The following is a 23,585-nucleotide window of genomic DNA, read 5'->3' on the forward strand; positions in this document are numbered from 1 at the left end:
AGGTGATGTAACATAATACAATGTCTTTTCATTAATGCTTTCTTATAATATTTACTGATTAAATTTAGAATAGAAAGGTTGTGTTCACTGACAGTACAAGAACTGACGGTTCCGATATGTCTAAGCATCAAAAAGCAGCATTTGTCATCCTTAATGACAAAGGAATAATCCCATGACACCGAAAGAGCAAATTACAACAACCAGTAATTGCGATACTACACCAGAGCAGCACACAAGATGACATCCAGTACAGTATGTACACATAGTGCCAGTGCCTACAGCCCTGCCTACAGATCAATCGAAAAGAATGCCTGGATTCCCAATCCTTCCTCAAAAACTGTGAAAAACAATTTGGTGGAGACCCATCTCTGTGGATATTAATAATTGAAAGGTTCACAGGAGCTATCGGATTTGTTCATGGGAAAGACCTGTGGGCTGCAGTTCACATCTAATACTTCAGAACCTTATCAGTCCCACTTCAATGCTCCAAACTCACATTAATGCTGGATAGAATTTGCCATTTACAAACATTACCAACCTGGTGTTCGCTTCATTCCGCTCTCACATTCACCCATTGAAGATCACACAATGAGGACAAAAAAATCTGACTGTGGGCTATTGGAGATTTGTAATGCACTAGAAAAGTTAATAAACTACACAAAATAAACCCACAAGGCTCTGATAAAATCTGTGTTTGCATGTGTAGTGCAAATGTTAATTTTTCTATTTACTGTATGAATGCTAGGGCTATAGCTCAACCAATATCGAGATCAAATCAGGTAGCAGATAAAATGCTAGAAAGGCAAATATACTCTTGTCTACTAAGGTGTATTTTTGAAGGGATAGTTCACCCAAAAGTGTATACTCTGTCATCATTTACTTGTTTTATGTACCTTTATAAATTTCTTTACCCGAAGGAAAATATTTTGAGGAATGTTCATAACCACACCGTTCGTGAGCCCAATTCACTTACATAGTATCAAAATATATTCCTTCGGTTTTATCAGAACAAAGAAATGTATATAGGTTTGACAACATGAGAGTAAATGATGACTGAATTAAAATGTTTGGACTATTCCTTTTTGTAAAAAAGGCATTTCATACAAAGAAAGTGAATTGAGACTTTTGATCAAAGAAAGGAGGGATTACAACACTGAATAAAATTCTTGAGTAATTAATTATAATAATAAAAGAATTCAGACAGCCATATCCCGGATAAAGAGTTGTTAATGAGTCATCTGGATGCTTGTATTTAATGGGTCTGCCAGACAGGGAACAATAGGACAATAAAGGATGCTTGTAAGATATGAATAAACAAACATTAACTTAGCATTTTTATGGTTTCTCTAAATTTACATGGCATGGGTTTAAAAAACATTTCATAAAATAAAAATAAGTTTTAGAGGTATCATGGTCAGACCTGTGAATTTAGTCTGTAGGGCATTTCTAGACAGCTCCAAGTCCAGTTTCAGTAAGTTTTCATTAAATGTTTTGTGGAGTTATTAAAAATGTATCATTTAAGCTCTTTATAATTTTTTAATAAGTAACTAAAACCCCATTCACACAGACCTCTGGTCCCAGAAAATACCCGTAAAATTGCCAGACAAGCGTCTGTGTGAACAAAAACTCGTTCCGTTAATCTTCTGGGATCGTTGCTGGAAAGAGGACCTAGTAAGATACGCGGGTAACCCTCTGTGTGAACAAGAAGCCGCAAGAATGCAGTAATGGGCGTGTCGAAGTGAACACAAGTTATTGTTCAGCTCCTTACAACGAGAGATAACATGCATATAAACATTCACCACGAGAAATGTTGCAAACTAGATTGAAGCAGTTATCAGGAAATTATATATGAGACGCATAAACAATGACGCACGTGCCGTAGTGAGGACGCGCGTGTCATGGCAACATGAAGTTGGTTCAACTCTTTAAAATGAGGAATTTACAACATTCACTAAGAAGAAATGTCAGCAAACTGGACTGAAGCAGATATCAGGTAAGTTAGCTCGTTACTTACTGCGTTGAAACCGGCCGAGACCGGCCGAGACACTGCAAAATGAAAGAATATAAAGACGTTATTACTTTAGCGTTTAGCGATACAGAGGGAAAAATTAGTACCGAATGTAAATCAATGTAAATCGTGCCGGGTAAACTTGGCAGTGTGAATGAATAAAATATCAAGCGGTCCCGTAAAATTCCAGGATGCCTGTCCCGTGTATCTTACGGCATATCTGTGTGAAAAGGGCTTAATTATGACCTCTTAATAAATGTCCAAGTTTCTGCTTTCAAATGAGACCAAACTTATGCTTTTAGTGCAAAGGCATTATAAAGTGTATCTATTTTAGTTTGACTATGACATTTTAAAGGGGGTTTCAAAAGTGATGGTTCAGGTTAACAGGTTAAGCAATAAATACAAGTGAATCAAGACTACCAATTTAGAGACAATCCTAATAAAAGGAAAACCTATATGATTTCCTTAATATCTAATTTGTTTTATCCTACCCTTTCGTCCTTGGGTCTCCATGCAGTTGTCGTGGAGACAGGCACCCCAAGAGGACCAGGATGAAAGAAGGCATTGCTGTGGGCACGGTTTGGAGCAGGGCTGCACCGCAGAGGGTAAATCACCTGAACACAGATTCCCACTGACCGGCCGAGACACTGCAAAATGAAAGAATATAAAGACGTTATTACTTTAGCGTTTAGCGATACAGAGGGAAAAATTAGTACCGAATGTAAATCAAATTTGGTCAGAAGTTAAAAAAATGAGTTAAATGAGTTTTTTTACCTTTCCTGCAAAGCCCTATTCTGAATCTTTTGTCAAATTAAGTAGGCTACTTTAAAATGTTTAAAGTATTATTGATGAACAGCAATAATTGTATACACTCTAAGAAAGGATGTGTTCATTTTTTACATTTTTTTATGCTTTTAATACATTGTGTCATTTTGTGTTGATTTTATTTTAAAAGTAACACAAAATGTTATGTTTCAATAATAACACAGAGATGTTTGGGCATTTAGTGTGTTGTCCCTAGTAAACTAACACTGGTGTGTTGTTTTTAACACATCCGTTCTAAGAGTGTAATTTCCTTTCTTTGTATGCATTCACTTCGATGAGAGTGCAGTCACTAAAAGCCTCAACAAAACATTGGCTCTCGTCTTTTACTGTGTTATAATTCATAGTGTCAGTTCTCGAGATCAGGTGAAAAGCAAACACCACTGTTGATTTTCATTGATCTTTTTCCCAAACAAAATTGACTGAACGGAGCCACCTTCATCTGTATGCCGTTCCTGACTCAACCTGTTTAAAATCTATCCAAACACAGCATTCATTGGCTGAAGCTCCTGAAAATTAATTTCAAAACAAGGTGACTTTGATTAGCCCTGTCTTACAACAGGCTTTAAACAGTCAGGGTTACTCATGGTTTGAAAAGTCTCAGGTTGCCAAAAAGACCAGATTTTATAAAATAATGTCAATTTTGACATGGTTGGATTTCAAGAAAGATATGTATGAGCAACTACAGTCTTCAGTAAATTAAAGATTCAAAATCATGATGAATTTTTGTATGTCATTCAGGAAGGTTATTTAAATATTAGTTGAAGGCACCAATAGGCACAAATTAAATGCATTGACTAGAATAAGGACAAACCAACTCCATTAAGGAAAACAGTACTATGCACTCATGCATCACATTGACATGATTATAATAAATAACTTTTGATAACTAAGCCAATGATCCATAAATTAAAAGATTCGAAAGAACTCATTGTGCATAGCTTAGCTCTTAATCATATTGCATAGTCATTATTTATAGTAGCATGTACAGCCAAAAGTGAAGTATTTGCTTTTAAAGACCCTATAGTTTTGAGTAAATCATTAAAATATGAGGTGTAGGTTACAACAAGGGATTAGTATTTTTTTTAAACGCAAAACAATGAGAAGATAAACAAAAAGGTCACAGGAAATAAATCAAACACTAACTAAAATTTGAGCAGTCATGAATATTTTATTATATTGTTCGGTAATCATTTTAATGGGCCTTGATTTAAAAAGTTTTGCACATGTGTTGTGTCTCATTTTTTGCCAAGCCTCCTTAAATTCTTTTTCAAAACTGAGCTTTAGTTAACACTACAAGCACATCTACACAACACGCATACAAAATGTTTAATACATTTTTAATAATACGTTTGATTAAAAGGTAAAGACGCATGTTGTCCAAGAGCAGAAATCACTTTTAGAGACTACTCTATTACTGTACATTATTTAGGCAAATGTTTTCAATGGAAATGCAGAGTTTTTAAAAAACGTCAGCAGCAAATGTTCAACTTTGGGTGAAACACTCAGCTCATCAATGTCACTTTTCATTCAGCTGTCCAATCACAGTGGAGGAGGCGTGGAACAAATACCACAACAACGAAATGGTGCATCATTTAACGGCTGATAAACAAAACATAGCAACCAATGAGCATAGGTGAAAAACGCTGGTAAGTGCCCACAGTTGGTGTCCGACTGGCGTTTTCAGCCACGTTTAACCACGCCCCCTTATCATTTAAGAAGCACCACCTCTACTGTACTGTCGTGATGTCATTGTAAACGCAAAACAAAGGAGCATATAAATGTAATGGTGATTCACAGCTAAAATTGTACAGTACAACAAAGCACAGACAACAACAACTCTTGGTTTGTTCAGCAATGCACGAGGGTAAGCTACATGTGCGTTTAACAATGACGCTGGTAGTGACGATTCTCTCTGACCAATCAATGATCTGCAGTGTTACAAGTCATGTTTAGTATCGGTACGGCTTTCTTGGAACCTTAATCAACATGGTAATAAAAAGTATCTGATAATGGGTACTGTACATAGTGGAAACCCCACCCAAAAGTGATCTGCACCGAGTCATACCAGGCTGTACTATGCAATGAAAAAAATCACCATTAGACATTAAAAGCACCATACCCTCTTTTCTGTGATACGGGGTGGAGTTATCTGGAACCTGCACACAGTACAGCTGTCTGGTCTGAATCCCTCCACCGCAGAGAACGCTAACATTGTTAAGCCTTCTGTCCTGTTGGCTGAGGAGCGGTGCAACGTGACAGTCTCCCCAGTCCGTGCTTTTCCAAATATACCTGCAGAACAAAACACACACCCGCTGTGGTAAAACGCACTTCCTTTGTTTGGACCCCATTGTGTCATTTTAGATCCTGCTGGGCTCCTCTCAGAAGCTGAGTTGGATAAATGGACACAGCGAGCTGTAGCTGAAAGATACTAATAGGCTTAGGTTCCTGTTTTCCGGTAGGAAACTATGTACTAATGAAAATGCATTGACTTGGTAGAAGTGTTATGATGCATAAAGCAGGGCTTTTAATGAAATAACAGCTTGCTGCAATTGATCAAACACATAATCTCATTAATTAGCTTCTTAGAATCTTTTAAACGCTTGGACGCAACAGAGGTTCAGTAAATAAATACTTGATCTCAACACTTGAAATATTGTTTAGTACTAAAAAGCCCACACTGTTTAATATTTTTGCATGCATTTTTTTTTTTTTTTTTGGAGCATTAAAGAGACAGTTACAGTAAAATAAAAATGGTGTTAAATCACTCACCCTAAGGACAACATTTAGATGACTCTTTCTTCAGTTGAGGGGTAAAGAAGTTTAAGTCAAAACTAAGTTATTTTACAGGAGCTGTGCCACTAGGTAGCCATATATGTGTGATGCCTCTGAGCAGTTATTTACTTCAATGTGGAAAGACGGATATATCTAAAATCATGTGCTAAAATCACAATTTTAAAATGGGCAGTTCTGGTTCTTCATTCTGATTGGTTGAAACGCGTTCTAAGCCATGATAAAATACACTGGTAACCTCACAGTTCAGACCTCATTACATAAGTATCACTGCGCCACTGTTGCTGCGTACTGATTTATGAAAATACACAACAGTGTCTTTAATTATATTTTTAATTTGTCTACAATTGCACAATTAATGGCGATATCCAGATAAATGTCAATAAATATTGTTGAGTCATCTCGTCGATAAAGACAAAATGTTGTCTGAGGAGTTTATAACTCAAGTTCATACGTCCGCTATTATCCACTGGGTGGCGATCTTACCCAACTTAAACACTGGCACATTCATTCAACACTGAAAACACAGCGTGTAAGTTTTGATGGCTTTGAATCTGATCTCTTACATAAGTTCTTCACAAAAATGGAATTATCTCCGCTTTTAGCTAAAAAATTTGAGAGGTGATAAGGGAACAAATGAATGTAGGATGAAAGTTTTTTTGTTTGTTTTTGTTTGAAAGCGGATGGTCTGTTCTTTCATTTGATATTTTATGTTTATTTAAAGAAGATAATTTTTCTGCAAGGCATTAAAACTAAAACTGGGTGGCAACTTAAAAAAAAAAAACGCTGACGGGGAAAGAGTTCAGCATGCTTCCAAACATATTTGATCATCACTTCAACAGTTGCACAATATAAATGTTAATGTATAAATTAAATGAATGGTGATTTATAAAATAAACACCACAGTCTTAAATCATATTTTCATTGTGTCTTTGCTGCATCTGTATTGGTTGGGAACTGCGCTCTGTTTCAGTCACACTTGATTCTGAGGAACTACTTTGTTTGGCAGAAGAGTAATATTTGTACTAATATAATTACAACTTATTTGTGTTTTATTTTATAAAATCCCTCTAACGTTATGCATATGAAGTAACCGTTTTATAAACGCAATAAACCCCCTCGAAGCAGTGGGGTTACAGTGCATTTTATAACAGCTAAGGGGGTTTTAGGCACTCCGCTTCGTGTCGTGCCTAACAACGCCCCTTAGCTGTTATAAAATGCACTGGTAACCCACTGCTTCTTGGGGTTTATTGCTTTATTAAACAACACATTTCCTACCAAAAAGTCTCAGATGTGCCTAGAATGTGTCTGTGAAGTTTCAGCTGAAAATACCCAAAAGATCATTTATTACATTGTGTCTAAAACACCCCTATTTTGTTGGCTTATGTGTGTACCTTTAAATGCAAAAGAGCTCCCTTGCCAACAGACAGTGAGTGCTTTTGGTTAAAAATAGATCAAAATTCCTGTATGTACAGTCTGAGACAATAGTATCTTCAGCCACATTTGCATTACAATGTGCTAACAAACATATTTAGAAAAGCTTTTGAGTAAAATAACCAGTCAATCAGTGGCTGTGGGTGGGCTTTCTTAGTGTGATGTCACATTAACAAGAAAATCAAACCAGCAAGTCTAAAGATACTGCTTGGTTTAATGAGGATTAAAAAAGAAGGAATGGCTGGATTTTTTTCATTGTAGGATTGTTGCGTTCACACACTGCCGACACACATTTACGTCAAAGTGAATTTTGCATAATATGAGCCCTTTAAGCTCAAATAGCACAAAGGGATTGTTTACACTTGGTTTTAAGATGCGTTTTCGTCGATCAGATCACAAGTGGGTGATGCTAAAGACAGGTGTAAAACGTTTGGAGCTTGTCCACTTTCGTTCACATTCATAGGTAGTCGAAAACACTTTCGATCGGATTAATTTTGTGGTGTAAACGCGCATGGGGTCGAATGTGTTCGAGCAGCCACAAAAGACCGCCTACTCTCCGTCCATTTATTTAGGGTGATGTACTGAGCACAATGTTTTACATAATTTCTGACTTCTGGCATGAACACACAGTGTACAGTGCAATTTTTAGGCTTTCAATGATAAAACTAAAGTGGCTGCTCACCGCGTCTTTCATTAGTTTCATTTTCCGAGCATGTGAAAGTTGCGCGAGCTTATTTCATCAATAGGCTTTATGCCCAGCTGCACTACTTCCTGAACTTCAGCCAGCTCCTTGTTTCCTGTCTGCCATTATTGGCCAAACTGATTAATCCAGGTGTGCCTGACCTCAGTAGTCACAACAACAATAATCAGACACACCTGGATTAATCTGTTTGTCCAAGAATGGCAGACAGGAAACAAAGGAGCTGGCTGAAGTTCAGGAAGTAGTGCAGCTGGGCATAAAGCCTATTGCGCTGAAATATCAAAGAAAGCTCTAACATATAAACTTACAAAACACTGTACATAAGCAGCCGACTCTGACATCATTTTAGTTTGCGTCAATTTAAACCTGTCTTTCTCCCGCTCGTGTTTAAATAAAAGCACTCGCCCACAGTCTCCACAGACCACCCCTTAAAAGTAATCAGGACAGAAGTGGTCGAAAGTGAAAAAAGAGATGGATCTAAATTCCAGGTGTAAACGAAATGTGTTTCTCTCGTCCACTTGTGATCCAATCGATTAAAACGCATCTTAATGCCAGGTGTAAACAGCCTCTAAGACATCTTTATCAAGGTCGGTTTGGCTATTTTGCATGCACCCAGGTTGGCAAGAGCCTGGTGAGACTCTGTATAGAGCTCCTCCCACAGAGATTTGTCAGTCTTTATCGATTGATGATTGGTTCTTTTAACTTGCAGACAGGATTTCCTTTGCCAGAAAGGCCATATTGAGCATTGCATTGTCCCTTTTCACAGTAATAGCAGTGCGAGTCATGTTATATCCCATATATTAGTTCATAACATGACCCTTGGTGTTTGTTGGTTGGCAAACCAGCCTCTGGTGCATCACTACAGTCCATCGCATAATGATCCACAGTTTAGTATGTGGTGGTTTGCCATCCAGCAATAAACAATACAAGAACTACTTGTCAAGAAGCTTGTGCTCTGGTGAATACATTCCAGACCGATTGTCTGAGGCTATGGATTGCAGTTTATGTTGTTGTAAATAACGCTTAGTTTCTTGCACAGATGGATCGTTTTACTTCATAAGACATCAATACATCATCAGGAGCCACGGGTATTAATTTTGTGTAGCTTGTATCTGCTTTCTTGACTCTTAGAAAGATGGCAGCTGCGGACTTCCATTTTATTAATCACCAAGCACCACAGTTTCAGCTAAAAATCTTCTTAACTGTTTTACTATTGACAAAAAGTCACCAATATCTTGGGTGGCCTGAGGGTGAGTAAATGTTCAGCAAATTTTTATTTTACACTGAACTATCACTTTAATTATTATTAGAGGCATTTATGAGGTGCAAACTAATGGTTCTGTCAATACAAACCTAGGACAGTTCGGAAGCAAATCTCCAATGATGTGGCAGGCCTCCTTTTCCTCAAGGATAGGACATTCTTTCCCTTGACCAATGGGAGTCTGCGTTATGCTTCGGCTCCTGACCCGAAAACCGGGAGACATATCTGACGCTCTACATGTTTTTGAACATGGACTCCAAGCTGACCAATCAGAAGTCTCACAGTCTCTGGGCATAACACATGACTGGAATGTGCCAGGGCCGTTGTCAAGGGTGCAAAGACTATGGACAAGAAAAGAGATCAATTAAAAATAAGGGGAACATGGCAAAAAGACACATGCTATACGAAATATATAGTTATAGTTCCTCAACACGTTGTTATTTATTGGCAGCTCAGAGAATAATTAACTCCAAAGCAATTTTTGAATTTAGGTGATAGATTTGCATACATAATATTATCAATATAGTCCTTTGAGACAAGTGAAAACACAACAAAAATTTTTTTTCATTGGTTTCATTTTTAACATACAGCGAATGCTCAAGGGATCCTATAGAAAACTAAGGCGACAGACAGTATAAGGAATCTAAAATGAGAGATATTTAAATAATTTATTTACCTTTGTATTTAACAATACAATGGCTTCACGCTATACGAAATATGAATAAATGCAGGACGAATAATGATTACCCAATTACTGATTCATCCGCATAAGTCACTCGATTCAATTACTGGTGTATATCATAATCTGTTTGTGTAGCTTCATTTTAAATGATAATTAGACTATAATTGGAAAAACTGGCGAAATTGAACTCAGGTGGGAAATATTCAAATCGCTACATTTCATTAAGCCTGCACATAGAATACACAAATGAATATGTTAATTAGCGTGAATGCTCACTCTAAAATAACACAACGGCCTCTTTCTTGTTATGCTACACCTGCAGTAAACCTGTCAGTTGCCATTCTGCTCTACACATCCCTCCACTTTGAACTGTGAATGATGATCTTTGAATTTCGTGTTAAACAAATGCAGAATGAGAAACCCACTCCTTGAAAACAAAGATGTACGGCGAACATCTGCTTTGCATCTGACAAAAGACATTTCAGCAGCTGAACCAGCACAGATTCATATATAAAACATAATACTGACAGAATACAGTCACTCAGATCGTACTGTCAAACGCAGCTTTGTCAAACAATGGGAAAATAAACACAGATGACATAGCCAACATCTCGTCAATGCAAAATTGCAGTACATCAGCACTAATTTTAGAAGCCTGTGTCTTCATAAACCAACGTCGGATGACAATGCCACTAACAGAAGAGAATGAAGATATTTGTGTGTCAAAATGCAGACACCTATTTTTACCTGACATTTATCCCTGTTACACATTCTCTGTTTAATATGACACATCAGGAGGTGGTGCTTTATGTTTAGGGAAATATTCACATATCAGTCACACCACACCTATGCCACAATGCTAAATTACATAATTTCCTGTAGTGATGCACCGATGTATCGGCCGTCGATATTTATCGGCCGTTTTTTGATGAATTTGAAACCATCGGCATATCGGCAATAGCACGAGAAAGGCCGATACCGATTGTTTATTAATTAACTGCATAAAGAAATCCATTATATGTAAAAAAAAAATTTGTTAATATTGTTAATAAAATAAATGCTGAATAACAAAAACCACCTTTGAAGGTTGTCATGCTGTCTTATTATATTTGTTTTAGCTTATTTTCTGCCTCTCTTATTAGGTTGGTCAGTTGAATGTTAATTAGATCAAATCCATGTTCAGTAAAAATTATTTGATGCAAAAAAACAAGCTCATAGACCAACTGTATAGTATTGTATACAAGTGTTTAATATCGGCATCGGCCAGAAGTTGTCTGTTTAAATCGGTATCGGCCCAAAAAAAATCCTATCGGTGCATCCCTAATTTCCTGTAATTACCTGCAATGGTTTCAATCAAGGGAGTTTGGTTGCCCTTACAAAAATTAACCATGTGTTTTTTTTGTGGTAAAGATTAGTAACCATGTTTTTTGGTGAATTGATTGCTATAAGGAAAACCATAATTTTACCTCAGTAATCATGTTTATTTTGGTTTTAAAAGTAGTAAAACAAAGGTTAATTTTCGTAAGGGTGAGTCCTCTTTAGCTCCTTCTGACTGGCTCAAAAACATCTTGGCACACATTACAAGTGCCAATAAACAACACCATAAAAGGCAAAACGCAGACATAAAAGTCTACATGAGACTTTAAACCTTTATCACTGGCACCTGTCTGCAAATCAATATTTTGCAAAAGAGGCCTCGTGTTCAAAGGCCGCCTTACTTACAACTTTCATTATCCTCAGTTTGCGAGAAATCCATACTCTTTGTGAGAGAAAGACGGGCAGCATCTAACAGCCTTTTACACCTGGTCACCTCATGCGTTGTCTCTGATTGGATATAGCTATCCGATCGTAAAAATACTAAGTATAATATTTACCGAAATATTTTCGAGATGGATTTAAATCTGATCGCTCAAGCCACTATAGGAGGTAGTCTGGGGCGTATTTCAAACAAACTATACATGTGTAAATATATCTGGTTGATAAAACCACATACATCAGCACTTTACTCCTCCAAAATGTAAGCACGGCACTCCCATGTTAACCAGGAGGGAGGCAAACAAACAAAGACGGGATGCGCAACAGTGGGTAAAAAAACTTGCTAGAATCAATAAAATTGTCCAATAAGAGACTTGATTATATTAAACAAAGAAATACAACTTTGAGAGAGCGTTTTGTTAAGGGCTTATCCCCCTGTCATGGACCCTTAAATCATTGCCGTCTCTAGCCCGCCCCATGCCTAACATATTTAATAAAAGGCTGCCTTTTTTGTCTAAGCTTTATCTCAAGTTTTTTAATGCGGAGTACTGAATAGTGCATTTGCATTTTGGGCGGGAATAGAACATCGATATCCGTTCAGCCAAGACGTATTTATGTAAATAGAACGGTTTTAATAAATTAGATAGCTATCCGATCAGAGAAAACACATGAAGTGATCAGGTGTAAAAAAGCCCTAAGGGCTACCTCAACCTCAGATTGAGTGTGAAGCTAGAATGCCCCCCTAGCAGTGATTGACCGCCTCTCCAAACTCACGCTATAGATCCAGAGATAGGCGAAACAGAGTAAACTTAATCCTTTCCATCACACTGTAGTCTGTTCTGCTCAGAGGGGCAGCTCTCCCATGCTGCAACCTGGCATGCATCTCCACTCACCTTGTACGGTTCGGCAGCGAGACAGAGATTAATGGAGGCCGATTTAGCTAGGCCTACTCAGAAAACCTACTGCACAATGATTTCTTTCACACGGAAAGCAGCAGTACCTTGCTTTCAAGAGCATAATCTTGGATTTAAACTTTAAAAGGGTTTACGTTCTCGCAGGGTTTTGTCTCCCAGGCATGCATTTCTTGTATACAGATTATTGAAAAATTCACAGGTAACATCTGATGCGTCTCTGCTTACCTCAGCATGGCGTTCTTCCCATCGCTGCGTACACAACGAACCTGCCGCGTCTGGTAGCCGATCTCAACATCCAAGCCTTTTAAGCTGTGGTGATGATGGTGGTGGAGATGGTGATGATGGTGTTGGGAGCTTTGGATATGACGTTTCACTGTGTTCCTCTCTGTGTCTCCTGTGCTGAAGTCCAGCATTGTCCTACCACCCATCCAGAGACCCTTATGTTGCACCTGCCTGCATTCACTCCACGCACCAACTTTAAGGCTATACTCATGCTCGCTTTCCCCAATCGGACACGGCGACAAGTTTGCACAAGTTCTGGTTTGGGTGAGATTGGGGCAGTTTGCTCCTCCGTACATCGGTGCCGCCAGTACGTGCCGGATCCGATGCTGGAGACCCGAGCCACATGTCCTGCTGCAGCCGGACCAGGGGGAAAAATCGGATACGACACAGTCGTGTGGACACGGGATCAAGCAAGCCTGCTCCAGAGCCGGTCGAGGGGAGAAGAAATCACAAATCCGTTCCGTGACGGCCGTTCGGTTTGAGGTGCGCACACAATGCACCTTCCGTCTCTGAATGCCGTGCTGAGCCGTGATACACTCTGAAGTCCGAAGTCTAAGCTCGTTCGACTGGAAGGGGGCCAGAACGCACGGCCCCCATTCTGAAACATCCCATTCAAAGAGGTCTTGGTGCCACTCACACACTTTAAAGCAAGGCTTCTGGCTCTCAGGTTTCTCTGTGTGTCGGCAGTTGGAGTGATGTGTGTTCCAGCCCTCAGTGTGGATGCACCACACCGTCCTGGACTGAAGTCCACCTGTTCCACATTCCTCTCCCATACACCTGCCCCACTGACCTGGAAGTGAAAGGTGGAAAAACAAACATTAGCCCTTGAACCTTAAAAAGATAGTTTGGCCAAAAATGATATTGAACTCATGATTTACTCTCCCCTGAAGCCGTCTAAAATAGATATGTCCAACACATGTTTTAGCTATTTTAGAAAATGTCCTAGATCTTACAGTTTATTAAAATATAAACTTATGGGGTCCACCTTCTTTAAGTCCAAAAAATGTGCATCCATCTTTCATAAAAGTAATCCAAATGGCTCCAGGGGGATAAATAAAGACCTTCTGAGGGCAATCTGTGTGGTTTTGTCATAGAAATATCTACATGTTTAAAACTTTATAAACTAAAATAACAAGCTTCCTGTAACGCCACCATCTTAGTCGTGTCCGCATTCAGAAGTATCAGCGTAGTGTACACACTTTTCTTAGTAACATATGACAAATGCGGAGGCACAAAGAACCCTCCGCAAACTGCATACACTTTCATCTGAATTCGGACGCATCCAAGATGCCGGCATTACCGGAAGCTAGTTATTTTCGTTTATAAAGTTTTAAATATGGATATTATGACAAACCCACACGGATTACCCTCAGAAGGCCTTTGTTTATCTCCCTGCAGCCATTTGGTTTACTTTTGTGAAGGATGGATGCACATTTTTTTGGACTTGAAGGAGGTGGACCCCATAACTTTATTTTTATAAACAGAAATATCTAGGACATTTTCTAAAATAACTGAAAATGTGTTTGTCTAAAAAATAATGGATATATCCATCTCGAATGGCTTGAGGGTGTATAATATCATTTTTGGCGAACTATCCCTTTAATTTTATTTCATGTCATACAGTAGTGGTGTCCAACTTTGTACAATTGACATTTTCACCCTTTATTCAAATATTTTGTTAAAGATGCATTCAAATTTTTGTATGCATGTTGCATTTGTGTGTTTGGAGTGTATACTGAAGTTAATTTAAGGAAATTTTACAGTATATAGACAGCCCAGGACAATGACTATATTACCACAAAAGAGAATCCACGAATACGGATAACAGATAACTATATTGTTTGCTTTTTTCTATGCATTTGTTTATTTATTTGTATATTCAAATAAAACCCATATTTCATAATATGTTATGGTATGCCTCATAGACAAATTATTTTGTACAACTAAAAGTTTAGTCTTTTGTCACTATACACCTCTTATTTTTATGGTTTACTCTAACTTTAGGGAGCATTAAAGCAGATATATTAAAAATTCACCCCTGCACATCATTTTTGGACACTTCTGTAGCTTATAGAATAAATTCTTACTACCACATGTGGAAAACGTATTAAAAATTAAATGTTTCGAAAAACATCTGCTGCGCATTAATCTTACATCAGAAACCGAAAATCTTTTACTGACGTACTGTATAGTTTTAAACTAAAACAAAAAACAGATGTGTTTTGTTGTTTATTTCTAAGTCAATAATAAAGAATCTCATAATAACAGCTCATCTATGACTGATGGCCAAAAATCCAAAGTGTTTTTTTTTACTTTCACCCAAGTATGAAAGGAGCACACTCAGCTGAACAAAGTGCTGAACAGTATTTGTGGCTCACTGGAGCACATCATTAACTTGTTTTCATGAGACTGCAACACCACCACAGGTTTATCGCATTACCATGTTTATTTATTTAACTGAAAGAATTGTAGCTTTCTCACACCATACTAAACTAAAATAGCTCATCATTGTGTGTTTATCCATCTAGAAGCCATGAAATATTAACATTTACAGGAATTTAAATGCTTCCCATTGGCTTGATCTCCTCTGACTGCACAAATGGATTAAGACAGATTTTCCAGTCAGATATCGTACCTGCACATGTAAAGCTTCAGGATGAAACCACAAGAATAAGCAAAGGCAGCTATTGTGTTGTCTAAAATGAAAAACAGCTAAAGTGTGGCATGAAAATAGGTTTTAATACAGACACACACACAAAAAAAGGTTTTTACACTTCCCTATTTTTCCATTGGTGGGCCTAACAGGAAGCCATGGCCCCAAACAATTGGTTTAATCACTGTTGCTAGTTATCCTGGGGCACGTTCAATCTCACACCGGTGCGCAATGTTTTGCTACGGTTTCCGGGTTGAACGACATGTTTCCTGGAAACGGTGTGCAACGGAATGCAACAGGTTTTAGAAGCGTTTTCTCTTGTTTGGTGGGTGTGTCAGAAATGTCAGCCCAATCAGCGGCAAGATGTATAAAACCACGCGATAGTAAAGAGACAGCTCGCTCAATGGGTTCAAGTTGGAATTTTGTCTTTCATTCTGGACGGCAAGGTCAGTGACTGTAACATCGAGGGTATTTTACAGTATTAAACACACATTTATAACGATTTCATCAGGCTTCAGAAACATTTAAAAAAGAACACAAAGAATGGCCTCTCAGCTACCGTAGTTGCAACCCTTGCGTCATCACAACAGGGTGTTCAATGCATCACCCTTTCTGTTTAATAAACGTTGTGCAACGTTTTGTCGGGGCTGAACGCAGCCCTGGTCTACAAAATCACAGTTTTTTTTTTTTTACTTTTCATGGAGTTTGCATAAGAACATCTTACTTTCATTCAGGTACTTTTCAAGTTTTTTATAACTTGCTAATATGCATTGCCTGCACATTATGTATATGTATACAGTAATACATCACCCTGTTGCATGTCAGAATCACTACATTTCTGCACTTTGCCTTTCACAATGTATATATAATGCATAAACTGCCAGTCAAAAAGTTGATGTTAGCACACCAGTACTTTATATTTATTTGCATGCTTTGTACATAAATATTTTTTTTCTTTATCTTATGTGGTTTATTGTGATAATAATTATTTTAATCTTGTCTAAATGTCTAAAATACACTTGGAGGTGAGAGGTAAAGATTCTCTTCATAATATAATGCAAATTATTTTTATATACATTTTATGCAATTCTGACTTCCTTAAAATTTATTTAAAAAGTTAATTAATTTTATCTTCCTCAAACTCATGCAATTGTTTCATTTTCAAAAGATGTCTACAAAATAATCAGTTCACACAGAAACCATGGTCTCCTTAGTTTTCTAGGTTTATAGAGCAGCAAAGGAAACCATTACACAATGTGCATGTTTTGAAAACATTAAATTACACATTAATAAAAAATTTGTTAAAATGCTAAAAACAAAATTGTGACTGCTGAGTAGTGCTACATGCCAATAAATGATATATGCTATCGTTTAGCTGAAGTTCTATTAGTTTGCAATTAGTTGTTAATCAAAATCTGTATATCAGAAACAACTAATATAGATTAGGCCTATTTTATTTGTATTTTATATTTTACTTTTTGGTGATGTCAGTAAAAATTCAGACTGGGCAAGTAAAATACTGAACCATCAGATTTCTCCCCAATCTACTACATCACTCCAGTTTAACACATTATAGGCTTCTTATTTAACAGCCATTACAAAAAAAGCTTACTACTGTAGTTAGCAATTATTTTATTGTTTGTGCTTTCTTATTTTATGAGCAGTCTGTTAAAACTACATACACTATACTGTTACAAGTTTGTAACTCTTCAGGTTAATATGGGATTGTCGTGGAAAACAATGTCCCTGAATCGTTATGTGTAATAACGTGTCCCATATTTTGTGCATAAAACTGATAATATAAGAATGCTTTCTTCCTCACACACTTACCGGTAGCTGCCTGCATAATCATGCGCATCGCGTCTCGTTCAGGCTGAGATTTGGCGCTTCTTACAAGCGCGAATGCAGCATACACGAGTAAAGACAAGACCAATCATAAAGCGAAGTATGTTCGAGAGGCGGGACTTAGGAAAGGTAAAGCCAATCATATTAGCGATGTGAGTTTTGGAGGCGGGACTCATCGTTAACCGTTTGTGTACCACAAATAGCGCTATTTTTCTTTTTATAAGAGTTTAAATCTCATTTAAATGATTCCTGAATAAATTCATGTTAAATTAAATAAGTAACAAGTAAAAAACACAATAAACAGACAGACATCAGTTTTTATATGAATAAAGATCATATTATTAAAAAAAGCACCCCAGAAAAAAAGGGCACTTTTTCTTCAGGAATAAAAAGGGCAGGTGCTCAAGCCCCCTTTAATGTCTATGTGTGCACGTGCCTGTTCTTATGTAATTAATGGGACTGTCATCATTTTCTCACTCTCATGTTGTTACAATCCTGTATATATTTATTTGCTCTGGTTAACACAAAGGAAGATATATTGAGGAATGTTTGTAACCCAACCAATAAGAGGCCCCTTTGACTTCCATAGTGTTCTTTTTCCTACTATGGAAGTAAATGAGGCTCATGATTGTTTCGGTTACATTCCTCAAAATATCTTCTTTCATGTTTATCAGAACAAAGAAATATATACAGGTTTGTAACAACATGAGAATGAGAAAATAATGACAGAATTTTTGGGGTGAAATACCCTCTTTAAATAAATATTTGACATAAAACTGTCATATGTGTTTTATAAAAGTAAACTCTAATCTTATTGGCTGGATTAATTTTATCAACGTGCACAGAATTTTACTATACTACTACTGGAAAAAATCAAAGTAGAGAGTTGCTGCAAAAGCTCTTTGAACCAAACCAGATTTGCTAGTGCCAAACAGGTCTTTGAAAAACACATGAATGTAGTGGAAAGTAAACAAGCCTGCACAGTGCAGCGCTATTATATACATATGTTTTAATGCCAGTTTGTTACTATGTATTTTAGATAAACTTGCCTCTATCAATATGCATACATAAGTGTTTCTGCAGCCAAACTGGTATAGCATTACATTGGGAGTGCGAAAGGTCAATGGTTTGAAAACACATATTGATAAATATATTTTAGGGGGAACGTGAACTGAACGTACTGTATTACTGCCTGATGAACGTTACTGTGAACTCCTTCATTCTGGTGTTTGTGAACGGCATGCTCTCTTAGTTTAACGTCGTTCAATAGGGTGCCAGATTTCTATAGAGTCTTCCAGGCGAAAACCCGGCTAATACACACTGTAAACAGGCCTTAATGTGTAGCGGAAAAAACACCCAACCTTGACTAAGCTCATGCTATTTAACGTGCATGTGCAGTGTGCAATACCTCCGAGTTGTCCTACACGCGATGCCGCGCAGTGCTTCTCGCCCGGTGTGCGGCCCCCTTGAAGCACCCGACTAGCCATTCAAGGTATGTGTGCAAGCAAATACAAAATTAAAAAAGTCAATGCTAATGTAAACCCTGTTTAGATAAGGATGTAGAGTTGAATATGACGATGAAATCTGATTCATTTAGCTTCAATGTTATAACTGATAAAATAATAATAAAGCCAAAAAACCATAATTGTTTGCAATGCATGTCAGTCAAACATTTTCATCCTGTTCTTAGCCAGTGAAGATGCACAATAGACCATTTACGCAAAAACCGGAAATACGTAAACAACGGGTAAACGCAATTCCGGTATAAGCTTTGTTGTTGGTGGAGAAATGGCAGCTAGAGTGTTTCCGACTTTCCTAACTTGTCTACCGAAGTTCACCAGCACCGATGTGGTGAAGAGTGTGGGTATACATTCGTCCACTAAAGGGAACAAACTGGATAAGGGATATAAATTCTTCCGCGCGGAGTTTATCCACAATTATCAAGGTAAGCTTTAGCTACAAAACCGGCTATAACTCCGTTTACGTTAATTGTAAATCTAGGGGTTGTGAATTTGTAATATAAGATTTAACACATCGCAGTGAATATGTCGTGTGTAAGTTATGTTTAAGTGAGATGACATGAGGTTAACATAACAACCAGTAATTTGGTGTAGCTGCTGTACTAGGTAAATGTTACTAGCAGTCTGCTCAAAGTTGTGTATTTCTATATGAGATAACATGCAATGTTTCCTTGCTACATGCGGTTTAAGTAACAAATATACTACAGGGACAGGTAGTAGTGAGAGGTAGATGCTTCAGGTCAATGAGAGAGAGTGAGGAGCCTCACAAACTGGAGGTTTTAATATAGACAGAATGCCGGTTGGCAAAAGTTTCCCGTTCTTGCGTGTTCACTCTTCTTGCTGCGGCACTTTTTTTCACTTACTGTTACTATTATAAACTATTATAAAGGTACGGCTGTTTCTGGTTGGAAGACGAACAGCCTTGAACACTACAGAAACGGCGACTCGTTGACTCTGCTATTTTTCGTATCTGCCGCTACGATAACAGGAAGTTGCCATACACTTTGTTGACGTATTTCCAGTCGAAAAATGCGGAAGTGCGTAAAAGGTCTATGGACAAGAGATCATGCTGACAGTCAATAGTCTGGCTATGCAGGAATAATGTTACACTTGATCCCACACCTTTGTTCAAGGTAAATGGATTCAGTTGACACAAATGTTTATACACACCTGCACACACACACAGCTGTTGACTGCTGACACTCCAGCAAGCTCATAAAATCGGCGTTTCACTGATGTCTAACAAGCCCCTCACTTCCCTCAATCCTTCGCACCTGGTCAACATGAGACATTATTCTGCACAGACTCGCCACGGCCAGTGCGGTTCTTCCAACAGCAGCTGTGCTGTGTGGGTGATTTATAGCAGTGTGATTCAGAGTGATTACACTGACAGTGCAGCAGCAAACACAACAAACCGTTCCCTTCCAGAGATCTACACCTCCGGGGCTAAATAATCACACAGTCCATCACGGGCCAGACCCTCCTCATTCTGCCGGCCCCCCGTCTTTCGTTTGGTCTCACCTGCACATGTGGCATTGCCCCATTCTTCACAGCGTTTGTGAATAGATCAAGAGACCAGCGAGACTCTCAGGACTATCTGACCTGTTCCCTTTTTACGCTCACACACAGATTGACTGTTGAAAGAGCTGAAGGGTTATTTAGATCAATACATGCATAATATTCACTTAAAGGGTTACCGGTAGTTCACCCCGAATGAAAATTTTGTCATTAATTACTTATCATTATGACAGGAAGGCTTTAAGCAATCCATAAGATCCTGTCTGTGAAATCCAGTCTTAATCTAATTATTAAATTAGGAGCATCAAAGTTGCCTTATTCAGTCAATATTAAAGATGTCAATGTTTTCACATAACCTTTGATACGCTATGATAATATTTTTAAAGTTTTCATTCTGTTTATTTATATAAGCTTCCAATCGCTGTAGTGGAGCAATCATAAAACTTTAGTAGGCCTACAGTACTATTCACATGGGATGAGTATTATGTGTGGACCACGTGTGATCCTCCCTACATCTGAGTTTAGTGTTGCCAGTCACACAGAATAAGCAAAGCCTATGATTTTAGTCAAATTTACTGACTTTTCTTCAGGATATGGGGCCCTATCTTGCACCCAGCGCAATTGACTTTGTCAGTGACGCATGTATCATTCGTATTTTGCACCGGCGGACAGCGGGTTTTTCCCTCCACAGACGCACGTCGGTAAACTAGGGAATGAACTTGCGCTCCCTGGGCAGTTCAGCGCAAAAAAGGAGGCGTGTTGCGGCGCAAACCTTCCCTGATGTTATTTTGCAGTTTCAAAAAACAATTTCGCCACTGACCAAAAAAAAGCTAGTCTAAAGTCAGTGGCGCGTGGTTCATTATGCTATTTTAAGGGCGCATGCTTGACCATAATGTATAGCGTGCACAACGCGCACACACTTTGCTTATCTAATCTACACAGATGCAACAATTATTTTTGCAAATCATAAATTGTTACAATAAAAAATATTAACACATGAGATAAGGGAAGTCATAGTGGTGAGCATTGTGGTGATAGTTTTTATTTATTGTGTGGCTGCGTTAAAAAATTCTCATGCAAATAATGATTAAAATATTTTCATAAGTTTGTTGTGTGGCTGTATTACATTTATTTGATGTAAATAATAATTAAAATGTTTTCATAAGAAACCTTAATGTATATGAACTTGATTTGTAAGTGTACTTTGGGGTTGGACCTTGCTTGCGTTTCTTGGGTCCGATTTCAAAGCCCCCAAACCCTTTCAGTGGTGAGGGTGGACGCAGCGATGTCCTCTGATCCACCTCCCGTTACATGGCGTGCCTGATTTATGCTGGCAAGCTTGCGATTCCCCCGTCTCCTGACATCATTGTAGCGCTTGGCGCAACGATGGGGATGCCAGCTGATGAGACAATTGTGGCTATTTCCTCTCACGCCTGTTTAACCTACGCTGATTTGGGCGGGTTTCTCCTATCCCCATACAAAACAACTTCTCTGTCTTTGACTGCTCTTACAAGAACATCGGTCTCCTCGGCTGTGAACCGCTCCTGGCGTGCGCCTGGTAAATCCGTCATAATAATAGCAACCCGCCATGGAACTTGCGCCTTGTGTTTAAAGGGAATGTTGGATGACGTTCTGATTGGTTTATTTGACTTTACGCCCAAACCACACCTATGAATAATGAACCTATTTCAGACCAACCCCTTATTGATTTGCGCCTGGCGCAAGAGTTATTTCTCCCGCTGGGAAAATAGCAACAGCGCCCAAGATCCGCCCACAAAGTCACTTGCGCTTTGCGCTTCGCACTTGCGTTTCAGAACGTTAAAATAGGGCCCATGATGTTTAAGGCTTTGCATAACACCGTGACTTATAAACGCAATGCCGCGACATGTAGTAAAAGGTACCTTTTCCATGTTAATGTCAATCAGCCGCGTCGCAATGCCTCATCCAGTATCAGTGGATTCTATTTTAGAAAGGTTCTGCAATGTGTGACACATAACAGCTATATAAAGATCTCATTTAATGACAGTTCTGCACATTCTGAATATTAATCATCAAACAAGGATGAAAAGAGACTGCTTAGACGTTTAAAAGCAGAAATATATAACACTGCAGAGCAAAAGGTGCAAAAACAGAAAAAAAGCACACAGCCTTGAAAAAATGAAATACGACACCAACAAATCCTGGCCAAATTACGGAGATTCTCACGGGATTAATATTATCCCAGGACCTCCGTTTTGGTTGAAGTATGGTAGGTCATTTGCGGGGGGATTTTTCTTTTACATATTACAGAGATGGCCAACTTGCACAAGATTAAGATTACAGACGAACTCAGCAATTATTACAAATCCTAGAGGTCACCAGGTAATACTAATCCTGTGTGAATAGGGCATAAATTCCCATACTTAGTTTAGTTTGTTTGTTTAACAGGGACAATGCACATTAATGAACATAAATGTACCAGAATTAGCCCAAAGGGCTTTTTTCATGACAGAATATTAAAAAGTCACCCTAAAACCAAAAACATCATTACACATAAAATTATAAAACAAAAAACAATTACAGAAAAATGTCAACAGGAGAAGGCACACAAGTCCAAGAACAATTTGTACCAAATTTGTCAAACGTACAAGACTAATGTTGACATTGCTGAGTTGTCAATAACCAGCTTTTAAGATGAAACTGAAAAAAACCAAAAGTATGTTTTCTTCTAATTGTTGTTGGAATGGAATTTTATTCCCTTGCAGCTTTACTTCTCATCATTTCAGTTATGTATGTGTTGTACGCAAAGAAAGACGCTTCACCGGTGCAGAATAAACGCGTGACCATACAGTGTTTTCAGAGGCCTAAAAGGATGTGCAGCATGACTATTGCATTTATCCTCTTTTATAAACTCTGATGAATTGTGGATTCTATTTTTTAAACTTTAGTTAGTTTGTGATGTTGCTGTTAGAGCATAAATAATACCTGCAAAATGATGAAGCTCAAAGTTCACTGCCAGGAGATATATTTTCTTTAACAGAATTCCACTTTTAAAGACTACAGCGAACAGCAGCCCTCTACTTCCTGCTTTAATGACATCACTAGAACAGTTTTTTGACTAAACTCCGCCCACAGGAATACATCAGTCGCCAGCTAAGCTCTGGCTAAGCTAAGCTGCTGTTGAATCACAACACACTAAACAAACTACACAGTCAGAACTCGATACGTATTTCTGAAAAAGGAACTTCAATTTACCAGATGACCTTGGTGTTTGTCAAAAAACAGTACTGTAGTTATGGCTGGGAATTTTCTGCGGGTGATTGGCAAAAAACACAGACATTCTGGATTCGGACGGCAATAAAATCACTGACAACTGGCTTTGGTCACATACTGTATTTACTGTATAAAAGTATAGCTTT

At 38.1% G+C, this 23,585-nt stretch overlaps 1 protein-coding gene across 2 annotated transcripts in view; it reads right to left on the reverse strand.

Annotated features, from left to right (window-relative positions):
* thsd7ba (thrombospondin, type I, domain containing 7Ba) overlaps nt 1-23,585 on the reverse strand; it is a 259,565-nt gene that overhangs the window by 128,673 nt on the left and 107,307 nt on the right. For both annotated transcript variants that reach the window (XR_012335112.1, XM_065292788.2), the window contains exons 4-7: nt 12,595-13,441; nt 9,111-9,359; nt 4,953-5,122; nt 2,500-2,655 (exon numbers count right to left, since the gene is read on the reverse strand). Coding sequence is in view for 1 of the 2 variants with exons in the window: in XM_065292788.2 (XP_065148860.2) it covers nt 2,500-2,655; nt 4,953-5,122; nt 9,111-9,359; nt 12,595-13,441 (1,422 nt within the window). In the remaining variant the exon portion in view is untranslated. The remainder of the gene's footprint in view (nt 1-2,499; nt 2,656-4,952; nt 5,123-9,110; nt 9,360-12,594; nt 13,442-23,585) is intronic.

This window comes from Paramisgurnus dabryanus, chromosome 15 (genome assembly GCF_030506205.2).
Source record: "Paramisgurnus dabryanus chromosome 15, PD_genome_1.1, whole genome shotgun sequence".
In the NCBI taxonomy this organism is placed as follows: Eukaryota; Metazoa; Chordata; class Actinopteri; order Cypriniformes; family Cobitidae; genus Paramisgurnus; species Paramisgurnus dabryanus.